The sequence below is a fragment of the Xiphophorus hellerii genome, chromosome 20 (genome assembly GCF_003331165.1).
Source record: "Xiphophorus hellerii strain 12219 chromosome 20, Xiphophorus_hellerii-4.1, whole genome shotgun sequence".
Classification (NCBI taxonomy): Eukaryota; Metazoa; Chordata; class Actinopteri; order Cyprinodontiformes; family Poeciliidae; genus Xiphophorus; species Xiphophorus hellerii.
The window spans coordinates 6,089,443-6,113,126 of record NC_045691.1 but is presented as its reverse complement, the minus strand read 5'-3'; the positions used below and the strand labels follow the sequence as shown (position 1 = coordinate 6,113,126).

General features: G+C 36.3%; 2 protein-coding genes across 3 annotated transcripts; one reads left to right on the top strand and one right to left on the bottom strand.

Annotated features, from left to right (window-relative positions):
- Positions 1-1,817: 1,817 nt before the first annotated feature.
- LOC116711172 (60S acidic ribosomal protein P2-like) lies at positions 1,818-4,555 on the top strand. Its single transcript, XM_032550556.1, has 5 exons — positions 1,818-1,912; positions 3,330-3,453; positions 3,524-3,572; positions 4,176-4,277; positions 4,427-4,555. The coding sequence occupies exons 2-5, from the start codon at positions 3,331-3,333 to the stop codon at positions 4,501-4,503; spliced, it is 351 nt and encodes a 116-aa protein (XP_032406447.1). The 5' UTR covers positions 1,818-1,912; position 3,330; the 3' UTR covers positions 4,504-4,555.
- Positions 4,556-6,230: 1,675 nt separating this feature from the next.
- Positions 6,231-10,550, bottom strand: LOC116711170 (uncharacterized). Of its 2 annotated transcripts, none has more exons than XM_032550554.1 (6): positions 10,273-10,550; positions 9,134-9,730; positions 8,933-9,043; positions 8,654-8,715; positions 7,671-7,931; positions 6,231-6,809 (listed from the first exon to the last, which is right to left on the bottom strand). In XM_032550554.1, the coding sequence occupies exons 2-6, from the start codon at positions 9,720-9,722 to the stop codon at positions 6,744-6,746; spliced, it is 1,089 nt and encodes a 362-aa protein (XP_032406445.1). In that variant the 5' UTR covers positions 9,723-9,730; positions 10,273-10,550; the 3' UTR covers positions 6,231-6,743. The 2 variants fall into 2 exon arrangements, with proteins under 2 accessions (XP_032406445.1, XP_032406446.1); XM_032550555.1 differs by having other exon boundaries at positions 10,379-10,550.
- Between the last annotated feature and the right edge of the window lie 13,134 nt (positions 10,551-23,684).

The following is a 23,684-nucleotide window of genomic DNA, read 5'->3' as shown; positions in this document are numbered from 1 at the left end:
TCTCTGGGCCATATATTAAAAGATGTTGCAGAGAGGTGAAAAGCATTGGACCATCTGAATCAATTATCCAAAGAACATTAAGCTGATTTATTCCAACTCTAAACCGAAAGCTTCTGCAGTAGGTCTGCTTTGTCATCAGTTTGACTCCTGCCTAGTTTCCACAGCAGTGTTCTGAAATAAAATATGTGAATTTCTTGCAAAATTTCATGCAATTTTCAGATTCTGTGTGTGGCAAATACTAACATTTACAGTAATAAAAAGAATTCTGCTCTATAACAATATTTACTTTTTTGAAGTGTTATGGAAGAAAATGTTAAAACTCTGCCTCTCTGTTTCTGTCTGTCTCTTAGTCATGAACTCATTAATACGTATATTACCATCTGTCGGCCTCCCCTCCTTGCTGAGGGATTTCAAACTGCTGAGCATGGTTAAATCCTTAGCCCTTGTCTTAGTGACAGAGATACCACACAACCAAGTTGGCATTACTGGCTCCATGACCTGTTTCTCTTTTCTATGGCCTAACAAATGCTTAAGAAACAGAAGCATGGTCTAAAAGAGAAGCAAAGAAGATAAATGTCTCAATTTCTGATGTACTTCTTCAATATTTCTCAAATCTAAAATATAAATCTTCTTCAAGGTAGGACGCCTCATACTTATAAGACTAAAGTTTTTGATGTTTTTTTTTCTCCAGTTTTGAATAGAAACACTGGCATCTTGTTTTCCTTTATGTCCTCAAGCTTCTGAAAGCAGTTTACATTTGGAACTGTAAAATGGCAAATACTGATGAAACGAACGGCAGCCAGGATCCAGAGGCTCCAGAGGAAGACCTGGATGATGAACAGCAAGCTTTGCTGCATTTCAGTAAATATGGAGAAAGTCGGCGTGCTCAACCATATGAGCAATGGACCTTCAGAGAAAAGGCAAACTATTATATGGATCGTATCTTCCTAGTCTTTTTAATCATCTTTGTGATGATTTTGCTAATCGAATGTTTGTATAAAATTTGGTATGTGTCAAATGGGAAGAAGATAGCAGAGTTTGTGTCAGACTCTGTTGTGTTTCTGATCGACTGGCTCTTCACTCAGGAGAGACAAGAGGAGCTGGTTGAATTGTAGGATGTGAAAAAAGGTGTTCACACCATTCCTTTTAAACTTTTTGTATTTCATGTGATATTTATGTAACAGTGTAAACTGTTACATAAACAGTTTCTACAGGAACTACACTGCAGTCTAGCTCCTGTAGACTGTAGTTCGTCTACAGGAACTACAGCTACATAATAAAACAAATATTTTGCAACTTTGTGTATGGCTTTAACTGACTTGTGTGCACTGGCATCTCTCTGCATTGTCAAAACAATCTGATATCAGCAAATTGCTAAAAAATATGAAGTAATGCTTGAAAATAGGATTTAACTGGAAATTTAATAAATTAGGTTATGCAGAAATCCAATATTTAAAATGAACAGGTCTTAGTTGATAAAATGAATGCCCTGTAAAAGACTGGTTCTACAGTTGCACTAGAAAAATGAGAACAAGTTGCTATTTTTTGTTTTAGTTTTTATTTTAATTTGTATGGAATTTTATGAAAAAAATGAAACGGTTGAATATATTTGCGAGGTTACTATGATTTTACATATTTAATCCTAAATTAAATAAAAAATAAAAAATAAAGTTAAAACAAATCTGTAATCAGAATAGATTTTTTATTTGAACAACAAAAAATACCCCCAAAACTTTATATGTTGTAAAGAAAGAAGGGAGCAGAGCTTAGTAGGTTTTGACGTAATTTGTCTGGCGTACAAACCAGCCAATGAGAACGCCATATCCAGTCCTTTTCTACTTCCGGGACCACCTCCCGCCCTCTTCCGTACTGCTTAGCGTGACCGACGTTTCGTGTCTATTTAGACTTAAAAGTAAGTCAAAATTTACACCTTTTATACCATGTTGTGTAGACCACTTTCTGTATTATCCTATATTAATAAAGCACACACTTATATTTTGTGCTTAAATCGTGATGAACGCGTCTATGTGTCCTGCTACGCAGTTAGAACTAGAAAGTATTTGGAAAACATGGCCACATGCTGCTGCCTGTGCTAGCTGTGATATATACTATAACTGTCACGGTTTAACTCTGACAAATAACGTAGATAGGTAAGCTGAGGCTGTATAAAACAAAATCCAACAATGTGACCGTTTATTTGGTTATGTGTGATATCCGTTGACTCTTTTTGAGTACATCAAAAACAAAAGCTAAAATTAGCAACGCTAAAATGAAATCCCCTTCGTCGTGTTTACATGATCATGATTAAATCTGTACTAGAGTCAGACGCTGGATGCATTTTTAAGAGGCTTAATTTCACGTTATTTGTCTCCCTTAACCTAAATGTTCAAATTTTTACTGTATATATTTGACCTTTTGCACGGGAGCTGCAATGGAAATTTCGTTGAATTCTGTTCAATGACAATAAATGCTATCTATCTATCTATCTATCTATCTATCTATCTATCTATCTATCTATCTATCTATCTATCTATCTATCTATCTATCTAAATTATACTGTATTCAGGTTTTAAACTATACAAATTACACTGGTCGTTTTACCTTTTTGTAGCTTGTTAGGTTGTTTCTTCCTGAATTTTTTTAGGTAAAAAATTGAGCAATCAGTAAAATTTGAACAAAATTGGATACAATTTTAAAGATAATTAGAAAAATTTTCAACTAATGACACACCTTACTTATGTATGTGAGTTCAAAGTTTTTGCACCTCAAAATACTTCATTCTTGCTAGGTAGAAAGTGGTTTATTTAGATGAACGAAGCAGTTTAAGAAAATGCTAAATGGGGACACAAGTACAAAACGGAGGTACAAAGAGGCTAGCTTAACTATAGCTGAAAATAACTGTTTTCTGACTAATTGATAACATAATGCTAATTAAGTAGAAAATGATATCACCAATGTCACCACTTAACTTTCTTGCTGATTTGCCAAGCACAACAAAGTTGTTGGGATTCATTTTTAATTTGATATAAAAATAAAATGTTCACTCTGCTAGTATAACATTTGCCTCTGCAAAAATCTTTGGTATGATTATTTATTTATTTTTAAGTTTGACAGGTGCAATTTTTGAAATTCTGCGGTTTTAAATTGCACTACTTGCAAACCAACAGTGTTCTAAATGTGTTGGGATTCTTTTCATTTTAAATGAATCTCACAAGTTCTAAAACATTATTTCTTGTAATGTTTGAGCTTGCATGCTTTATGGATACCTTGGACATTTGGTTTTGTCTTGATATAACTTGATAACTGCTCATTTGTCATGTTATTTCCAGAATGCGTTACGTGGCCGCTTACTTGCTCGCTGTTCTCGGTGGGAACACCAACCCCTCTGCAAAAGGCATCAAGGAGATCCTGAGCAGCGTGGGAATTGAGGCCGATGATGAACGCTTGAATAAAGTATGTAATGTAATGATTGTAAAGTTCTGTTTGTAGACGCCAGGTAGTAACAGTCTTACTCATTTATCAGGTAATTAGTGAACTGAACGGAAAAGACATCAACCAAGTCATGAATTCAGGTAAGGACTCTATAATTTACCGTATTTTCCGGACTATAGAGCGCACCTCACTATAAGTCACCCACAAAGTAAAAAAAAAAAACTGGAACCGTGCATATATAAGCCGCACCGGGCTATAAACTGCTGGTATCTCCGCCGCTCTCAGTTTTCCACAAGGACGCAGAGGACTGCGTCCTTAATAAATCTGCTATAATCTGCATCCTTAATAGCAGTGTCCTTTTTCAACTTAAAAGCAGCATCATATGAACTTCTTTGTGTTGCTTCCATGATGAGGGGGTATGAGTTTGAAAACATTTCTCTGTCGAGAACAAGCATGTGCTTGTTCTAAATGAAAATCACCACTTTCTTCTTTGATATCCAATTTTGACTTCCAATGATTCACTTCCTGTTAAAGAGCCTCGTAACGGTTGAAGAAAAATCCACAGAAAAGCCGACCGGGCTATAAGCCGCATGGTTCAAAGTGTGGGAAAAAAGTAGCGGCTTGTAGTCCGAAAAATACAGTACATAACTTTACAGATGAAACTTGCATAGCATGAAAGTTTCATCTGTAACTTTCATGCTACAGATGAAAGTTTACTAACCTTTTTGTCTTTCTATTTCTAGGCCTCTCCAAGTTAGCCTCTGTACCAGCAGGTGGTGCTGTAGCTGCACCACCAGCAGCTGCTGGTAGTGGGCCCACTGGAACTGGGGCTGCACCTGCTGCTGGTATGTCTATGTCTTTGTACACAAGTAAACATGAAGCTACATATAAAGTAGTTTGTAAATGTAAGGTACACTCAGGTTTTTTGAGTGTTTTCTGTGGCATCTGTGTAGTTTTACCTACATTGAACTGCTGGTTTTACTTTCGTTTCCAGCGGAAGAGAAAAAAGAAGAGAAGAAAGAGGAATCTGAAGAGTCAGACGAAGACATGGGCTTCGGACTCTTTGATTAATCGTCCTTCTCAGTGTATAAAAAGCAATAAAAATGTAAAAGGTTTACACAGATATCTGACTATTTGTCTTTGTGTTTTAAAAATCTATATATTTTTAGGCTTCATTATGGCAGTTTTTCATGTCTGATTATTTGTGTAGAACACGCATTAAGACGCCATTAAACAATCCCATCGCTGCATGTGGTCACAGTCAATTTGTGAAACCACAAAAACATAAAAACTGTAGTTTGAAGAGACAAAACCAAATGTCCAAACACAAGGTCAACATATATAAATACAGTGAACCCTCGCTATAACGTGGTTCACCTTTCACGGCCTCAATGTAGAGTATTTAATTATGCTGTATAATAATTGTAAAAAAAAATAAAGGTAACTACTTCACGGATTTCGCCTATCACGGGTTCTTTTCGGAATGCAACCCCCGCGAAAAACAAGGGTTCACTGTATATGTATTTATTCTACATGCATCAACATGAAACAAAAATTTGTGAACTTTTGACTTACCATTGTATCAAGATTTAATTTATGTTTCCACTTATGTCATAACTGGAAACCCTTCAAATCAGTCCTACAACATTAAAACAGAAGTGTTTGCTTTTGTTCTCTAGTCTAAATAAAGAAAAATTGTGAAATTCCCAATGCCCACAATGAGTATTTCTCACGTTAAAGGTATTACAAAGGCAAAACCACTCAAACCAAAGTATGGTTTCATAAAAGTTCATATTGTACAGGGCTTGAGGTCTGACTGAAGCAAAGTTCTAACTAAGTCTATGTTAAAACTACTTTTTGCAACCAGAAACCATATTTTTTTTCTTTGTGGTGTAGCTGTAGCATGTGAGTCAACATCATCTTGACAATGCATCTTTGAGAACTGATCACACAATCGGGCATAATCTTGATTGAGCAAGTAATTAACTTGTCACGGAACATGTCACTTGAGCAATATTTGAATTTTTGCTTTCACCTGCCAATTTTTATGTGTTGTCTGTGTATTACTCAGTTGATGATAAAATTGTTATTAATGTGGAAATATTTTCCGAAGCCCAGATTTTAAAGTCAAATTATAACTTAGCTTTGCATTACATTTAGCATTTTATTGTGATTCTTGCCATACTTAAGTGAATTATGCTCCTTGTATGAGCAGGTAACATGATCTCCACTTGTCTGCCATTTTCTCTGATGTATGTAAGTCCATCTGTTGCATTGCAGTGCACTAGATGTAGTTTCCACTGAGTGATCATTATTTCTGGTAGGTTATGCACAGTCTCATTCTGGAGCAGAGAGCCATCATGCTCACCTTAGTCATAATAGCTGACAGACATACCATACCATCTTGTAATTACAAGTTAGCATGTAGTCTTGTGACCTGTTACTTTTTATCTGCAAATGAACTTATATATACACCTGTTGGACTCCTGACCCCAATTTGATCTAAATTTGAGTTGTGAAAGTAGATAAAATCCATTCTAATGCAAATAAAAATTAATCCAATGAGTTCACCCTTTCCTGGAAACAAGTCCTAGCAGCTCTTTATCCTCCAGGTGTATCAACAGTTTGACTCATTCAGATAAACTTCACCCTCCCCACACAAAGGAGAAGGAGCAGTACACTTCACGTAATGCTTTTCTTCACTTATAAGAACTAGGTCATTAATTTTGACAAACTGTACTTCATTTCTAGTTTGTTTCCTGCTTATATGTCAGTGAATGAAAGAGCTGCCAACCATGTTAAGAAGCATATATACAGTATGTTTATTAAAAATTAAAACTCATTACAGTATTTAACAAGATCAGAGTTGACATGAATGCCAGCATTCATAACAAAAATCACAGTTTTGGTACACACAATACATATTTAACAAGAGCTCAGAGTTACCCATACAGAAGAAAATATTGCACTGTTTTTTTCTTATTGTTACAAATCAGCAAATTTTCAAATTTGGCAAAAGAGCCTTGCATTGTAGTGTCTCTTAGAGAATCACCTAAATATGAATCTAACAAAGTGCTATCACAGTTCAGTACTTTTTGGTGGCTGGCTCACTAAGATTGGGTTTATGACCATTGGCCTGTCAAGTGACGGCTTTCTGAGAAAACATCCTGCTGTGTCACATTTTCAGCTTAGTAAACTCTTTCAAGCACATGTTAAATAACTTAAGTTTTCAGACAGTGTTCATAAAGTGGAGTTTATGCAGTTCTGTAGTCACATGTGTGGGGAAGTGGATAGTTGGGCAGATCTCAGTTTCATTTGCCTGTTAGAGGAACACTGTCTGCATCATCGCTGTCGGACCAAGGGTGGTCAGTGCATGCCTGAAAGAAACAAGACAAGATATTAAAACAAAATTTTCCATTTTTGCATTTGTACTTTGCAGTTAGGTATCGCCTGACTTCTATCAAGATATAGTGAGGTTTTAAAGAGCTAAGGTTTCAAACTGGAAATGAATATCTCCAGTTTTTTTTTTATCTTCCTTTTTCTAGGGTTTAAAGTTTTACACTTTTACCTACACCTTTACTTTGCTTGCAAAAAAGACAGATTAGGTGGTTCTTTTAAAGTTCCTGCTAAATTATTTAACTTGCACTAAAGTTTCATCTTAAATAAGAATATCAGATTCAGTTGAATAATTTCAGTACTTCTGCACACTTTCCTGCTTAGTGGTTTTGTATGAAATTCAGTTTTCTAAGAAATTTAATTTAGGGTTTTTGTTAGGTTTAAGCATAATCCTCAAAATTAACAGGAATAAAAGACTGATATTTCTATTCATGTAAATAATGAATCTATATATTCGTTTCGCATGTTGAAATTGAACTTAAGTTATTAGCTTTTTAGTGATAAGCTGTTTGTGGTAGAAGTATCTGTAATTTTTGTTTCAAGTCCATTTCACAAAAAATTAATAGGTGTAACCAACATTATTCCTTACTGTAATCAATATGTTGTGCCAATAAGACAATAGATTGTTTTGTTTCAAATAAAGGTAATTAGATTATGTTAGATTTCTCTAATGATTTGCTTGTTTAAACATTGTGACCCTAAGAAACGGCAGTATTTGTACCATTTTCACAATAGAAACAACATAACAGTACAATTTAGAGCTTGACATTCCTTATGCTTGAAAACTATCAAAATTCAAGAAATTTCATTCTTGATTATAATCCATTCTTTAGCATTCTCACCTGTCTGTATTCAAATCGGTCCTGCAGATAACGGTTCCCGAGACAAGTGATGTGACCAACGTTCTGTTTGGAAAGCCCAGCTACCCTGGCCGTAAAGTCAAGAGTGAAAGCCAGTTTGACCAGTTCGGGTGCTGTAGGTAGAACAGTGGGCGGCTTGTGGGTTGGCTTTGCCTCTTTCTCCAGGTAAGCATCTGCCATCTTCTGGAAGGAGGAGTAAGTCATGCGCTGGAAAAAGCTGCTCAGCATGGGGTTATCTTTCAGCTAAAGGAGATAAGGACAATAAAGCTATCAGGAGGGAAAGTATGTTTTGACCTACTTGAGATTACACAGGAAAGATAATCATTTTACTGTAATCCAAAGTGATTCTCTAAATGTGGTTAATGAGTACTTGAAAGCTGTTAGGCAGCTGATTCACTGCAATATTTTCTCATTGTACTGTGTGCACTTTAAGGAGCAAGAAAATATTAAAAGTCTGCAAATACTCAACAGCTTAACTAAAAAAAACCAGTAAAGAGGAAATCACTGGGTAAAAACTATGCCTGAATTGTACCTTTTTATCTTATATTACATTTTGCAATGCACATACAATTAATTAACTACTGTTGGCTTGTTCACTTACTGGTCTAAAGTGAGTTAATGTAAAACTGTTTCAACAGACCATATGTCACAGCAATCACATGACCTGTGGTTGGTTTTCAAACCATCTATGACTCAACATGTACTCTATAAAGCTCTTCCTTCTTTCTAATATTAGTCGCTTTTGTTGTGTTTTCAAAAACATGCCTCTAACAGACAGAGGTACAGATGGATGATTTAAAGCCTGAATTCAACTCAACTGTACTTTTTAAAATTGTTTTTCAACTTTTATATTTAAAACAACTGTTTCCTTGTCAACCATATCTTTACTGTATCTTTAGCTCTTAACCAATTATTAAAAACTACTCTGTTATACTTTTTCACTGACAATAGGAAGAAATACCCACCTTCCCATCAATGGCATCACCCTCTTGTATGGTCAAAGCAACAATCCTTTTGATAACTTCCTCTGAAAACAAACACAAACAAAGAGGAACTATTAATATATTTTCTGAACAGGTTTTATTGAACAGAATCTCTTTAAATGTTAATTCTTCTATGCATTATTTTCTTCCCTTCGGCACTTCCAGTTCCAGATTTGTTTTTTTTTTTTTCCCACGCTATACTGTCGGCAATTAACTATTTTTAACAGCTGCAAACTACGAGCAAAATAACCCATTTCTTACCATTGGACAGAATTTCCGTTTCCTCTTGTTCTTTGACCTCATGTACAATTTTTTCAAGTTCTTCTGATACTTTCTCATAGTAGGCGTATGTCGGTTCGACGCTGATCACAGCTGTTAAGCAAATGTTTGGATATTAATGAGCAGTTTTTAAAAATGCAGTAACATGACGGTAATATGAATCTTCATTTCTGTAACAGTTACCTTCTACTCCAGTGCTATCAGTAGAGTTGACATCTTTACCAAATTTAGTTGATCTCAGAGACCACCTTTTGGACAATTTCCTTCTTAAAGACTTTTTCCTGAATGATTTCTTTTGAAAGGGGAGCTGATTTGTGGGCAGGCAGTTAGTTGATTGGTTTGAATTGTCAAACACCTCTGATGGATTGTCTTGATCTTCTTTGTCCTCATTCTTGAAAATACCAAGAAAAGTCTTCCAAAATGAGGGTTTCTTGATCTTTTTGGGCTTTTTAGTCTTGATTTCTGGCTCCTCTGATTCCTCAGGATCTTTCACGGACTCATACATCTGGGGTTCAGCCACAGGAAGCACACTAGATTCACTGTGATTTAATGCCTCGTGCAAGAGTAGCGAAGGGTCGCTGGAGGATCGTCTATACGTTTTGGACAGGGTCACCCACTTTTCCTTCTTCCCTGCTTTCTTTGCCCCCAGGCTGCCGTCATTCAGGCTGAGGCTCCGCTTGACATAAACCTCCAGGAGACGCACTGTGTCCTTATGGGGCACAGAGATTATCTGGCCGTGAGCAGGCCTTTGTTTTTCTGTTGCTGTTTCCATGGTGGGTTCTGAGAGGAAGAAGAGAAAAGCGTACCATGTCTTATTAGATTTTAATATCTTAGTTGAAAATCACACAAACTTTCTAATTTATTTATTCTGTTAAATAACATTATTTTTACTCATTTTTAACATTTTTTCAAAAAAAAAAAAAAATCTTATTATATTGTCTTTATTGATGAAGAATATTACGGTAATAAATGTTTGAATGTTGCTCACGCCGCTCATGATCATGATTCCTTAGGGCCAGTTTCAATAAACATGATAAAATATTAAGTTGATAAAAAAAAAGCATAATGTCTTGATCTAATTTCTGAAGCAACACATAGGATCTTAAGACAATTACAGTTCACTCAGTGTTTTATTTTTTATCCACTCTTCTAAACAGTCTTTAAAACGCAGATGAAACAGGAAAGTATAATTAAGTTGTGTTCGATAATGCGGTTATTACTGCGACACAAATAGAGACGCGTTGTTAAATACTGTTTAAAAGTCAAACAAGGAAGAAAAACAAAACGTATTCATGGCCAAGCTACTCTGTCAGTAAACTCACCTTTACTCGTTGAAATCGTTTAATTATCCGTATGAAATATGCAGATCGCGGGTTTTGAAGGTACTCGCTGTAGACAGGCTTATGTCTTATAAAGAGACTAATTTACCTGCTCACCGAGACCAGGAGGTCCTCCCACTGCGAAACACGTCGGCGCTTTCACCTGAACACCTGAGATAAGGTAAGGCGACACTAGGGGATTTTGCGCTGTCCACCTCGTATGTTTTCCGGGAATACATAGACGTCGGTATCAGACCTTGTTTACGGTTTCTCTTTTGCTGCGCAGTGTAATAATTGGCCACGTTTAATAGGAAGTCAAAGCAACGTGTTTCCTGTAAAAGGGTAGCCTGTCTAAAGATGAAATAAGAATACTCTACCCTTTATTTTTTGTAAAGGGTTATTTCACCGCTTTTGAGAAATATGTCCTAAGAATAACCCAAGTTGAAGAGCTGAAATTTCTGATATTTCTAAACCTAGATTTTAGAGTGTAAAATGCAGAGTGACTTAATAAGAATGATTATAATATTCGTCCTATCTTTGTTTCTTAAGGTTACTACCTAGATTTTTCTGTCAAATCTAAATAACTATATTTTATCAGTATATGTCATGGTCAGCATTATCCACTCTGCGGGAATTTAGTTATTCTCAAGATAATTGAACAGTTACCGAGCTGTACATCAGAAAATAGCAGGACTTCCCTATCTATGTGCATTTTAGAATTTTATGTACTGCAGAAAATCAAGATTATTAGGATGTTTCATGAAGATTTCTAAAGATAAGTGCAAATGTTGCTTAAAGAGGTTTTTTGTGTGTGTGCAGGTGTTGATGTAACTGCACAATAGCCATGTTGAAGTTTAAGATTGGGGTTGTTTAGCAGTCTTCCAAATTTTCTATTTGAAATTTTGATTTCATTGTGCTATCCTGCCCATTATTTCAATTTGAAACTTTTAAATGGTGACTTCAGAATAAAAACAGGACTCGTAGAGGAACTGTATTCCTCAACCAAACATGCAGTGCGTGGAGACAGAAACTTTTATTTTCCTTTTCTCTGTTATCTTTTGGTCACAACACAAACACTACAAGAGTATTCATCCTGTTCTGCTGCTGTTTTTAAAATGTCTCTATGGTGGTGCTGGCATTTTAACTTTGCTAAGGTATGGGATTCATTATACACCTCGCCGCTATGGCATATGCAATTCATCTATTTTAATCAAATTTCCTCCCTCAAAGCAGTGTACTTGGCTTAAGTTGAAAAATACAGCCGCACGGCATAAATTTCAGGGAAATTTGGCTGCAACAAAATGCATGGAAGAGGTTGGGGAAACCAGAACAACCAGATTTCAGGATCAAAGATGTTCGATGATCATTTCAGGTCAAGTACAAAAAAACATCTCATCTCAGGCAGTCAGAAAGACAGATTTTATGTATAAAGGTTAAAGTATATTAGCTCAGGTTCATTCTTCTGTATAGCTGACATTAAGGCCATTTTACATGGCTCAGGTTTGCAAAGGCAATACTTAAAATGGACCTGGATTATATTGATTAAAGAGTTTTGTTATTAACTCTATATGTGACAAAACATAAAGATTATTTAATTCTGTCTTGGCACTAGCCCCTTATATTAATTTCCCTTTTTTGAAGTTTCCTTAGGAATATAAGTTTCAAAACCACATTTGGAAAAATGTTTTTTTTTTTTTCATTTTATAGCAGTCTACTTCAGTCTTGACCACTGACTTTTATACTTGACCCAATCAAAGATGACAGACATTTTTGAGTTTTTATAAATAGAGTTAATTAACCCTCACTGATTTGTATGTTTTAGGATAAAGTATTTGTATTCATAGAAAGGACAACTCATTCAAGATTTGACTTGTTTAGAGGAACATTGGTCTTCAAGCATGACCTGTCTTGTGTATGTACAATAATATATATAAACAAAGTTTTGTGGTGCTGAATCAGCTCAATTTTAACATTTTGACTTTTGTAATCTCTGAAACTGCTATTAAAAGGTTAAACACAGTTCATCTTTTAAGTTCAATTGGTTAAAATCGGAGCTAGATTATTGCAGCAAATAATTTAGCTGCAGTTTTTAGCATACATAGCTTCAGTAATAAAAAACGTTATCATTACCAACATACCACTAAACTGAATCTGCTCAGACACTTTCTGTAGTAACAACTTCCCCTCCTCACCTCTTTGTGTGACCGGAACTAGTTTGTTATAACACCATTAGGGACGTCTTGGTTTTCCCAAAAAGGGTTGGTTGCAAAGAAAACGACTCACCGGTTTTCATTCAAATAAGGTGTTTACTTCTAGTTTACCTTTCTGTCCATCAGCTTCAGTGACACATCACTATAAATAAAGTCGTATCCTGACTGCTAAGCTTTAAATCCATGGAAACCATAGACAAGAGTTTTCTATCATATGGACTGTTTGCAGCCAAGAATAGTTGTGTCTACAAGCTGACCTTATTTCACTAGCTTGCTTGTAATTCATAAGCTGATGTTAAACCTAACATATTCCAAGTATTTCTAATATTTTGTGCATTTTTTAATTAAGTTGAAATAAATGAGAGAAGTTACTAAATAAGAAATTAAGACAGGATTGTTTTGTAGTAAAACCCAAATCTCCACGTGATGTCACACTTACCAATGAAATTTAAGTTTTATACTCTGTCAAGATCTAAACACTCATAGGTCACTTTTATCAGATGCACCTGGTTAGTACTGGGCTGGAGACCCTTTTTGAACTGACTTGATCTGGTGACTATGGAAGCCACTAGAGGGCAGTGAATATGTTGTCTTGAAAATGGGTGCAATGTATTCATAAAGGGTTGGACATTGTAAAAAAAACAATACCTGTGCCCTTTGTTTAAATTGTTGTACTTAATTTAAACAAAGAGCAAGAGTAATACAAAAATAGTCTTTTTACCATTACATTAAGATTGTTTTTTAAGAACCAAACATATTTGATGCTGAGATTTAAAAGATGAACCTACAAAAAAGTACATAAATTGTGCCTTGGCTGCAGCATATCCAGCAGCATATTGCAAGCACTAATTTCTAGTCAAAGTTGTTCTTCCTGATTAAAATACTTGTTCCATACAGTGTTTTAATTGATGAGGTGTGTAGATAAATATTAAAGTCAGTTACTTGCATCACTTCTAGTAAGACTTACAGTATTTTAGTGTAAAATTTATGACTGGGATCCTTTTCTCAGTCATACTCATTAGACTTTCTGAATTTTCCAGTTTGTTGTTGTCATGGAAAGCAGCCTGGGGTCATCCAAATTCAATGCTCCATTTACTGTCTGGCCCTTGGTGATACTTCAGGTCACCTTCTTCATTTTTCATGGGTGTTAAGCTTTACAAATGTGAGACTCACGTTTCGTCCCACAAGGGTTGGTCATTGACCTCTGGAGCTTGCAGCAGAACAGCAGAGCAGTCACTGTGCATTTACCTGTCGTAAATCTTTATCTCTTTGAGTCATTACTTCTGTTTATCCTGGGGTGCCTCTCTCCAATCATAAAATGATTTGTGCTGCATAAGGCAGCTCACAATTCATATAGAAACAGACTCAAGAAAATACAACAGCTTTATTTATGTCTACTAACTAAATAAATCTGTTTTATAGAAGCAATATTGCTGAAAGTACTATTTAAATAACATGATTCAACATTCACTGTATTCTCATTCTGCATATAGTGAAAGGTGGTCAGCAAAAATTCCAGGAAATTAAAACTTATTTAGCTTCATAAAATAAACTTTTAACATGTTTTTAGAACTAGTTGTTCTTTCAAAACTTTACGTGTCACATGAGTGTTTTTATACTATCTAAAAAAATCTGTTCCTGTTGTCATGTGTTTGTCTGGAAATTACTTTGCAAGTCATTGTTAGTCAATCACAAAGAAACTTGCAAAAATAGATATGATAAAGTTTATATGCTTGGTTTCTACAGCACTTTTTCTATTTTCTCCTGAGATTTCCAGAAGTGTTAAACCAAACAATTTTTTTTTTAACTTTTGGTTTAAAAAGGTCAAACTTTAAACACACTTCTAAAGGTCTCTTGGGGATTTTCTGAAGTTCAAATGCTCTGTGTTTTCCAAAGAAACATGTTTCTGAAGCAGTAGTTAAACAACAACTATTCGCTCTTTTGTAGTTTGTATAGGGACCAGGCAAATGTATTCAGATTCCTTGAACATTTTCAGATTTTGCCATTTAACAACCATATACCTCTAAGTATTTTGTTTTGATTGATTTTATGTGACAGGCCAATATAATGGAGTGCATTATTGTGACTGAGAAACAAAACGATACATAATTTTTCTCATTTAAAATGTATCAGGTATATTTGCATTTAGTTCACCTGAGTTAACAGGTCATTTCTGGAGGCAAATTACTGTATTTGTCTTAGGTATATGAAAAAGTCTGAAATTGTTCAAGGAGCATAGTAACTGTTTCAAAACAATGTACTTTGTGCTTTGAAGAACATTCTTTGCATTGTCATTTGTAACCTCTGCTGTATTCTTATTTTACATGTTTGCTTCCAAATAAAGCAAACATGTAAGCAAATAAAACAATGTATAAAGAAATTGATCAAAACTTTCACATGGAATTACATTTTTTGGGATGAAGAAAAGGCATTTTTTATAGCTTCTTTTGATCCTTTCACAAAATACTGCACTCAAAAACAAGGTACAGGCAGCATTTTCTGTGAAGCACTAAAAGGCCAGACCCTCACTTTATACAAAACAGTGTCTTTATTTGCGTATTCATCATCTTCTATTATGCTGACAGAACATTGAGTTTCCTATCTCCATTAGCAAATTATTGGATTCCTTTTCAGTTCATAATGCTAGTCTTGTAGTTAATGAACAGGCTATAAAAATTTAAATGCAAAGTCACTGTGGGATCCATACCTTAAGTATTACTGTACACTAACAAAGTTGAGCTATAATCAATAGCAATATTACTTGGTGTTGCACACTTTTCTCCAAAGCATCCTCATGTCTGTGCACTTTGCTTTAAATCCAGATGAGTTGCAGTTTCTCAAAGGAACTGAAGAACTTTAAGCGATTTGATTTGAACACAATCTGCTGAGTTCCAGGTGACTTTACTCTCTGGAGGCAGCAAACTACTGTGCACAGGCTGCTGTCTGTGCAGCTCCGAGAATTGAGTTAACGTGTCTGCTGACAGTACAGTAACCCAATCCACTGATATGAGACTCACTGTCTGAGCTTTTGCGTGAGACTCGTCCATTGTTTCTTTTAGAGCAGACGGACGCAGCTTGCCACCAGCTCAGAGAGTCAGAAGTAAAGAGCACTCATGCTACAAAGATATTTTTAGTTCTACTAAGATTTGCACTAACTGTTGTGTCACAGAGACTGGACCGGTTGGTCTTTGAATCACTTTCTTGGGGTGAATTTTTATCAAAGGCAGGCTGGATTTGATATCTTCATGGAACTTCTCATGAATTATAAATGCAGCCTCACTTTAGCTTTGACCTTGCCTGAACCATCTGTCTTTTTAAATGCTAAAATGCTTTCAGAGGGTATCCGTGTTACATCAATGAGAGATCAGAAATCAGAAGAGTGGCATGCTGACCTGAGTGATAAGTTGTCAAGTTGAAAAGATTCAAAAACACAGCATGACAAACAGAAAAACAAAAACCTTTATGGCAGAAATTGGCTCAGAAAAACAAAATCCAGAAGAGCAACATAAATTTGGTACAGTTTAGTTACTGACTAGGAATGTTTTGTTTATATATGAAGGCATGGAACAAACAGCAAGTAAAACAGCCTATGTCTTGCCTCAGAGGCCAAGATAGATCATGTAATAAAAGATTAATTTGCACTGCATATTTAACTTGGTGCTTTTCTTCTGAAGTGATCCCAGTCAAAGACATTGTTTCCCACACAACACTGTAATTTCCCGGTTTAGAACAGAGTACAGCCAACAGAACATGTGATCTAATTAGTCTTTTTTTCCCCAACATTTGTAATAAATATTATAGAGACTGTCAGGTTTCATCTGCATCAATTTGTAGTCATTTTTTCATCATCTCACCCATTTTTAGCCAGTCTCTCTTTCTTTTCTTCATTAGCTAACGGGCTTGTTAGACCTCAAACAAACATCTGCTCCTCCAGCTTGCTATTAACACCACCTATTTATATCAATACAGAAAAAAAACACAAAAAACATGATTTTATTCTATATTGTCATATGACAAGCATCACACAATTATTTTCATCATGATATCAGCAATGCGAACAGCCAGTGAGAAGGTGTTAATAACAAGCCAACATGAGGCGTTAATGAGAGTTCAGCCCTGAAGCCAAAAAACTGACACTTACACTTTTATTTATCACTTTTATAAATAAACATAAGGAAAATTGAAGCTCAAACTCATAAATCTGCTTAGACCTGTGCACATTTTATCCCAGAATAAATTCTTTAAAAATCAACAGAGGGAAGCATGACGCAGTTTGGGTACATGTTTAATGAAAGGCACTCTTGCTGGATAAATAAAACATAGCAAATTATGACACTGTGTACTGTACAACGTTGACACATACAGTAACAGTCTTAACATATTCAGTGCTTCGTAACATAGTAAAAGTGCTAATTACTGAAGTGACCTACTCATGTCATCTTATTGGATTATATTTTTCCTAGCAGGTACAACTTTTTCAATGGATGAAGAACACAATGTTCTTTTAGACCCACACATTATCACCATATTGCATTCTTCAAGATTATAAAGGCATTGACTGAGTTAGAATTACATTCACTGACATTTCAGTACAAGTAATATTTATATGAACAAGACACTTGCATACATTAAGTTTTCAGTGACAGAACTGTTTCATGCATAAATGGTTCCAATTCATGTGTTTCTTATGGAAATTACAAGTCATATGTTATCACAAACCCAGTTAGCTCATTATCATTGTATGTCTCTCAATCTCATGTCAAATAAATTGTTTCTTATTATAAGTTTAAAATACCATAATAAATTCAGTCTTTATATATATATATATACTGCATATGTGGGTGTGTGTGCGTGGGGTGGGCGTGTGTGTGTGTGTGTGTGTATATGTATCAAATGTTCAGATATGATAATGGGGATTAAGCCTCAGCTTAGCCACTATGCCATGCATTGAAGTAAGAGATAAAAAGGCAGATGAAAAAATACTTTAAAAAAACTTCTTTTTTTTTTGCCCTAACCTAGTCTAGTCTATATATATTATCTCACATTTCTGTACACTTAAACACATTTTCCCTGCCAACAATGGATGATGTGAAGCTCCTAAAGTGCTTAAGACACACATAGAAAAACATTTTCAGTGCAATGAAGTGATGCAGTTTTAAAGAGTAAGTTCACTTTACAACAAGTGTTGACATGTTCCATTTACAGCCAAAACCATGTTCATTTGGGCTTGGTGCCAAATTCTAATAATAAAACCTGTGGATAAAAAAAGCAACCTGCCTTTTGATCACTAAAACTGCTGCATGCAAACCTTTTTCATGTATGGTGAAGATTAAGCAGGTTTATATTTAAGTTTGCAGGCTAGCTATAAGATTAATAGCAGACACGCTACTCTGCCAGGTATTTATCACACAGATAGTGTTACATGGAAAGGTGCCGCAGGCTGTACGTTTGCACCTATAGACCTGCTGAGAAGACAATGTGTATGCCAATGTCTATTGTTACACCGTCCAACACTTGCCTGCCCTTGAACATGTTGCCAAGATCAATCTTGATTTTGCTGAGTATGATAAAGTGTAGACTAACAATGAACTATGTGAGCTCAGATTACTTGATTTGTTTTCATCTGATGGACAAATATACACTATTTAGAGCACTAATCTTTGAGGCAAATTAAATGCACAAAATGTCCTGAAGTGACTGGCTATGAACATGCTTCATGTGCAGCAAATGATCTGAGATGCAGTGTAAAAGTTAATCTGATTGGTCAAGTTCAAGAATTTGCTAAATATAAAAAGAATGAAGTCTCTCATATTTAGTTTACAGTGCCTAGCAAAAGTCTATATATCTACCCTTTTAAACTTTTTCTAACACACTTCAATAGATTTTACTGGGATCTTACTGAGAGAACAACATTATTAACTGTGGTTCTAAATATACAGAAAATGGAAATTGATACAGGACTTAAAATTCTTTATGCAAATAAAATCTGAAAAGTTTGACATGCATCTGTATTCAGTTCCCCTCAGTCAACACTTTGTAGATCCACCTCTCACTCTATTTACAGCTGCAAGTCTTATGGGGAATCTCACTACAGAGATTTTGGCCAATCCTCACTGCAAAATAGTTCAAGCTCAGACTGGATGTACCATCTGTTTTCAAGTCCTTCAGATTCTTTAACCAGGTCATTCTAGCAGAGGAATATGCTTGATATAAACTATAGTCCTCATGCAGGCCGGCGTCATGCATGGTTTAGATGTGCCCTTGTTCTAACACATCTGAATTAATTTGCCACGTCATCAAGTTCTGCTAGTGGACTGTTCATTTCAGTCAGACTGGATGAAGATATTTTTTGAACATCAACATTCAAGTCTTGTCACGGATTAACAATTGGTTTTAGGTCTGTATTTTGACAAGACCAGTATGGCATGTAAAAGCATTCACCTTCTATATCAGGGGTCTCAAACTCCAGTCCTCGAGGGCCGCAGTCCTGCAACTTTTAGATGTGCCTCTGCTGCACCACACCTGAATAGAATAATTAGGTCATTAGCAAGGCTCGGAGAACTGATCTACACAAGGAGGAGGTAATTAAGCCATTTCATTCCAGCGTTTTGTACCTGTGGCACATCTAAAAACTGTAGGTCTGCGGCCCTCGAGGACTGGAGTTTGAGACCCCTGTTCTATATGGACCACAAATCTGAAACAAACGTCCATAAAATTGAACTGAGTTCCTTTAAATCTAGACTAAAAACTCACCTGTCTAGAGTTGCTTTTGAACCATAATAAATGAAACACTAAAACATTTTGATGTGTAATAATGGCATTTGGCAAAATGTAATGTTTCAATTGTCGATGACTTTGCATTTTTGTGTTTTTATGTTTTATGCATCCCCCTGACTTATGAACAGAGTTTACTAAGAACTTTCTTAAATAGTAGCTGCATTTACATTACAAATATTGTACAACTGTCAATATTCTGCTAATGTAAAAAAAAAAAAAAACATAATTTCACAATTGCAGTGTTTGCATTAAGTAAGAAATGCAAATGAAATCGCATGTAAATAAGTTTGTTTATACAACACAAAAAAAACATATCACGCCATGCTAAGTACTTTCTGCTGTCTTCTTCTTCCTGGTTTGCAGTGGCAACATGTAGTTGTTGATCTTGTGACTAGTGTGATCCGAAATAACCATTTCCCTTGACGTTTTGTGAGATAAACTACTTTTGATGTGATAAAAAAAAACACCTTCTCCTGGATCCCAAACTTTTTATAGAAAAATACGTTTTTTTGAAGCTGATGTGTTTCCATAAAGCAAATTTATTCTTTTAATTTTGAAATGTAAAATTGCCCAGATATATGATTAATGGAAACAGCCTGTGACTCTTCCGTAAACTCCAGATGCTGCAGTATAGGAAAGAGTAGGAACATTTCAAAAGTCAGAGGCTAATTTCAAGGCATCCAATTGTTAAGCCAAACCTTTTTCAAGTCATGTTTGATCTATGCAGCTTCTTTATAACAACTGAAGATAACATAACTACTTGATTGTGCTATAAAAATGGCACCATATGCCTGGAAGATACATAGTACCGCCCCTTTAAAACTTTGTTCAGATTTTACATCAAAACTGACAACAGTAGAAAAACAATAACGGATCATCAGTTATAAGTCTGAGAATAAATTTATTCCAGTGCTATGCTTTCACTAGGAGAGCTACACCAAAGTCTAGATGAGAGTTTCTCAAGCCATTACAGTACAGGAAGAAAAGACAGCAGCCAGAACCTTGTGTGAACTATAACACAAGCAGTGCTGAGCCCCAGGAGAGTTTGACATACATCTGGAAAGTTGGAGGCAACATTCAGGAAATAGTGCTGCTGCGCGCATTTCATTTTCTGTGTGTGCTCTGTTTGATAAGGATCAGAATATGTGGAGCAATTCAAATGACCATGATTCTAGATAACAGGAAGGCTTGGAGCTAAGCTGGCATGAGCAAAAAATACCCCGAAGGCAGAGAGGAAAAGAGTGCCACTGCGTGGAGAGTCCAAGAAAGAGGGTGAGGGGAGGATAGACTGCAAACGGCTGGTGAGCAAGATATGGCGTAGGGCGTACTTTTCAGAGCTCCTGCAAAATCCGTTTTAATTACATAAAAAAAGAGAAAAAAAACAGCATTAACCACGGTAATATCTGTTGAAAAATTGGAGAGAAAGCCTTAGGGTCATAAACAGCTGGACAATCCGAACATAATCATCCTGAATGGCCGAAAAACTGCAAAAGTATAGATACGGAAGCGATGCTAATGCTACAAGGCCTGCTAGGACCACGAGACAGCGGGCAACAGGCGACGCTGACCCACCGACAACCACTGGGTCTGACGGGCCAAATATGAGTAACGAAGAAATGAAAGCGGACATCTTATTGTCACTGAGAGGAGATATCGCTAAAGTGATAAGAGACGAGCTTAAAGGCGCATTAGCGGAAGATTTCCAAGCTATAAGATCCGAACTGCAAGCGGTACGTTCCGAAATTGCTAACAACTCAAAGGCCATACAAGCTGAAATGGATATTATAAAGACGGACGTCCTGGACTTAAAGGGCGGCCTATCAACGTGGTCAGACGAGGTTACTTCACTACAGTCTACTGTAACAAGCTTACAGAAGGAAATGTCAACGCTCAAAGATAAATGTGAAGATCTAGAGGGGAGAATGAGAAGGTCTAATATCCGCATAGCGGGCATTGAAGAACGCCCTGGCTCCAGCTCCCCACAAGCTGTGGCAAAAATCATCAAAGAAGTTCTGCAGATAGACCGAGACATAAAGGTGGACCGCTCACACCGTACACTCACCGGGAGAGGACCCAGGGACCGTGAGACACCAAGAGTCATCATCGCTAAATTACATCATGACGGGGACGCGGCGGAGATCCTGAGGAGAGCCCGGGGCAGAGCTCCGCTTTTTCACAATGGCCACCGTGTCGCCTTCTTCCCCGATTACACGGCCAGCGTAGCCAAAGCAAGAGCCACCTTCACGGAGGTACGGAGGGCGCTGCGGGGCATCAAGGAGGTCCGCTACGGCCTCCTCTATCCGGCCCGATTTCGGATTACATATCATAATGAAGAAAAGGAGTTCCTCGACCCCAAAACGGCTATGGAATACGTCCGGAACAATATCACTCCAACAGAGTCAGCCGAATAAAGGTACCGTTAGCCTATAGAGACAATAATATTAGAAAATATCTCATTGTTATGGCTAACGTTCATATAGCTCTCTTTATATGGTTTATGATGATAAATCTATAGATTTCAACGATAGGAGCAAATACGCTGTTTTATTTTAGATTCCTTTTTTAGGATTTGCAGGAGTTTCTGCAGTATATTTGAAGCTTACGTGGTTATATTATTTTCCCCATTATGACTTTAGCTTACTTCCCACATTGTGTACATATCTAAGAGCACCTACTGCACATATATATTCAATCTTGGTTGTGCACTTTAGCGGCTCATTTTAGCTGCTGGGGACTATGTCCCAAATATTCAAACATTGTATTTACCTGTTCTATGTTTTTCTAGTTCGGATCCCTCTGTTCCCCGGGGACCCTGCGCAAATTCTTTTTGCAAACTTCTTTTGTTTCTGTTATTATTATCATTTTGCCTCATTTCTTGCTCATACTCATTTTGTGAGACTAGAAATGCTGGTCACAGTTGTCAAAAATTTGCTTTATCCCTCCCTGTTTGGCTTTGTGGACATTCTGTACATATTCCTTAGACCCCACACAGATAAGACAGTGTTATGCATAAAGGGTTTGTTGCCGTTTATGATATATTCTGAGATGTCTAAACATAGACCACATAGAGATAATGGATGACCCACTTAAAATCGTAACTTATAATGTAAAAGGGCTCCACAATCCAGCCAAAAGAAAGAAAATATTGAATCAATTAAAACAAATCAACTGTCACATTGCTTTTTTGCAAGAAACTCATCTATCTGATACAGGGCATGAAAAATTAAAAAAATCTTGGGCAGATAAGGCTTTCTACTCATCCCACCAGTCAGGGAAAAAAAAAGGTGTTGTCATACTTGTGCACCAGCAGATTAATTTCACACAAACGTTGCTACATAGAGACACAGAGGGAAGATATGTACTAGTTAATGGTACAATTGATGGCATAGAAGTATCGCTTGTAAATGTGTATGCACCCAACACGGATGCGCCTGATTTCATAAAGTCACTGTTTAAGGTAATATTACAGCACAGTACTGGGCTGTTGTTGCTGGGTGGGGACTTCAACTGCACTCTGTCACAAATATTGGACAGATTACCCACTCCAAAAACCCCCCTCTCTAGAATGAGTAGGATGCTTAAACATCAAATTATAGAGACGGGTATTGTAGACGTATGGAGAAGCAGGTTTCCCAGAACTAAAGACTTCACTTTCTACTCAAACAGTCATGCCTCCTACTCTAGGATCGACTATTTTTTTACCCCAAAGTCAGAACTGCATAGAATAGTAGATATTGAAATATTACCTATTACTATTTCTGACCATGCACCTATCTTATTAAAATGGAATATAGGACACAGGCTAACATCTAAACAATGGAGGCTTAATACATCCCTGCTTAACGACAAAGTATTCATTGCATTTATTACAGAGGAGCTCAAGATATACCTAGAAACTAATACATCTACGGAAACAACACCTCTGATATTATGGGACTGTGCCAAAGCATTCCTTCGGGGCCGTATAATATCCTTCACATCTGCGAGGAAAAAACAGAAGAATGCTAAACAAAAAGATTTGGAGGACAAAATTAAAGAATTAGAGCTTAAACATAAAAGACACGCTTCAGCTAAAATCTTGAAGGAATTAAATGCAACCCGCAGACAACTAAACAGCCTATTGTCAGATAAAGTAGAGGGCAACTTGAGGTTCACTAATCAAAAATATTATGAATATGGCCAGAAGGCTAGTAGGTTATTGGCATTTAGATTGAGGAAACAACAGTCCTCCAACATGGTTCATAAAATAAAATCCCAAGAGTCTATTGAGACAAGACCTGACAAAATAGCAGAGGCCTTTGCAAAATTTTATAAATTATTATATACAAACACCGATACCTGTAATAATGACCAAGAGCTCACAGATTTTTTAAATAATATAAAATTGAACCACTTAACGGATGAGGCGGCGTTGAACTTAGATCAACC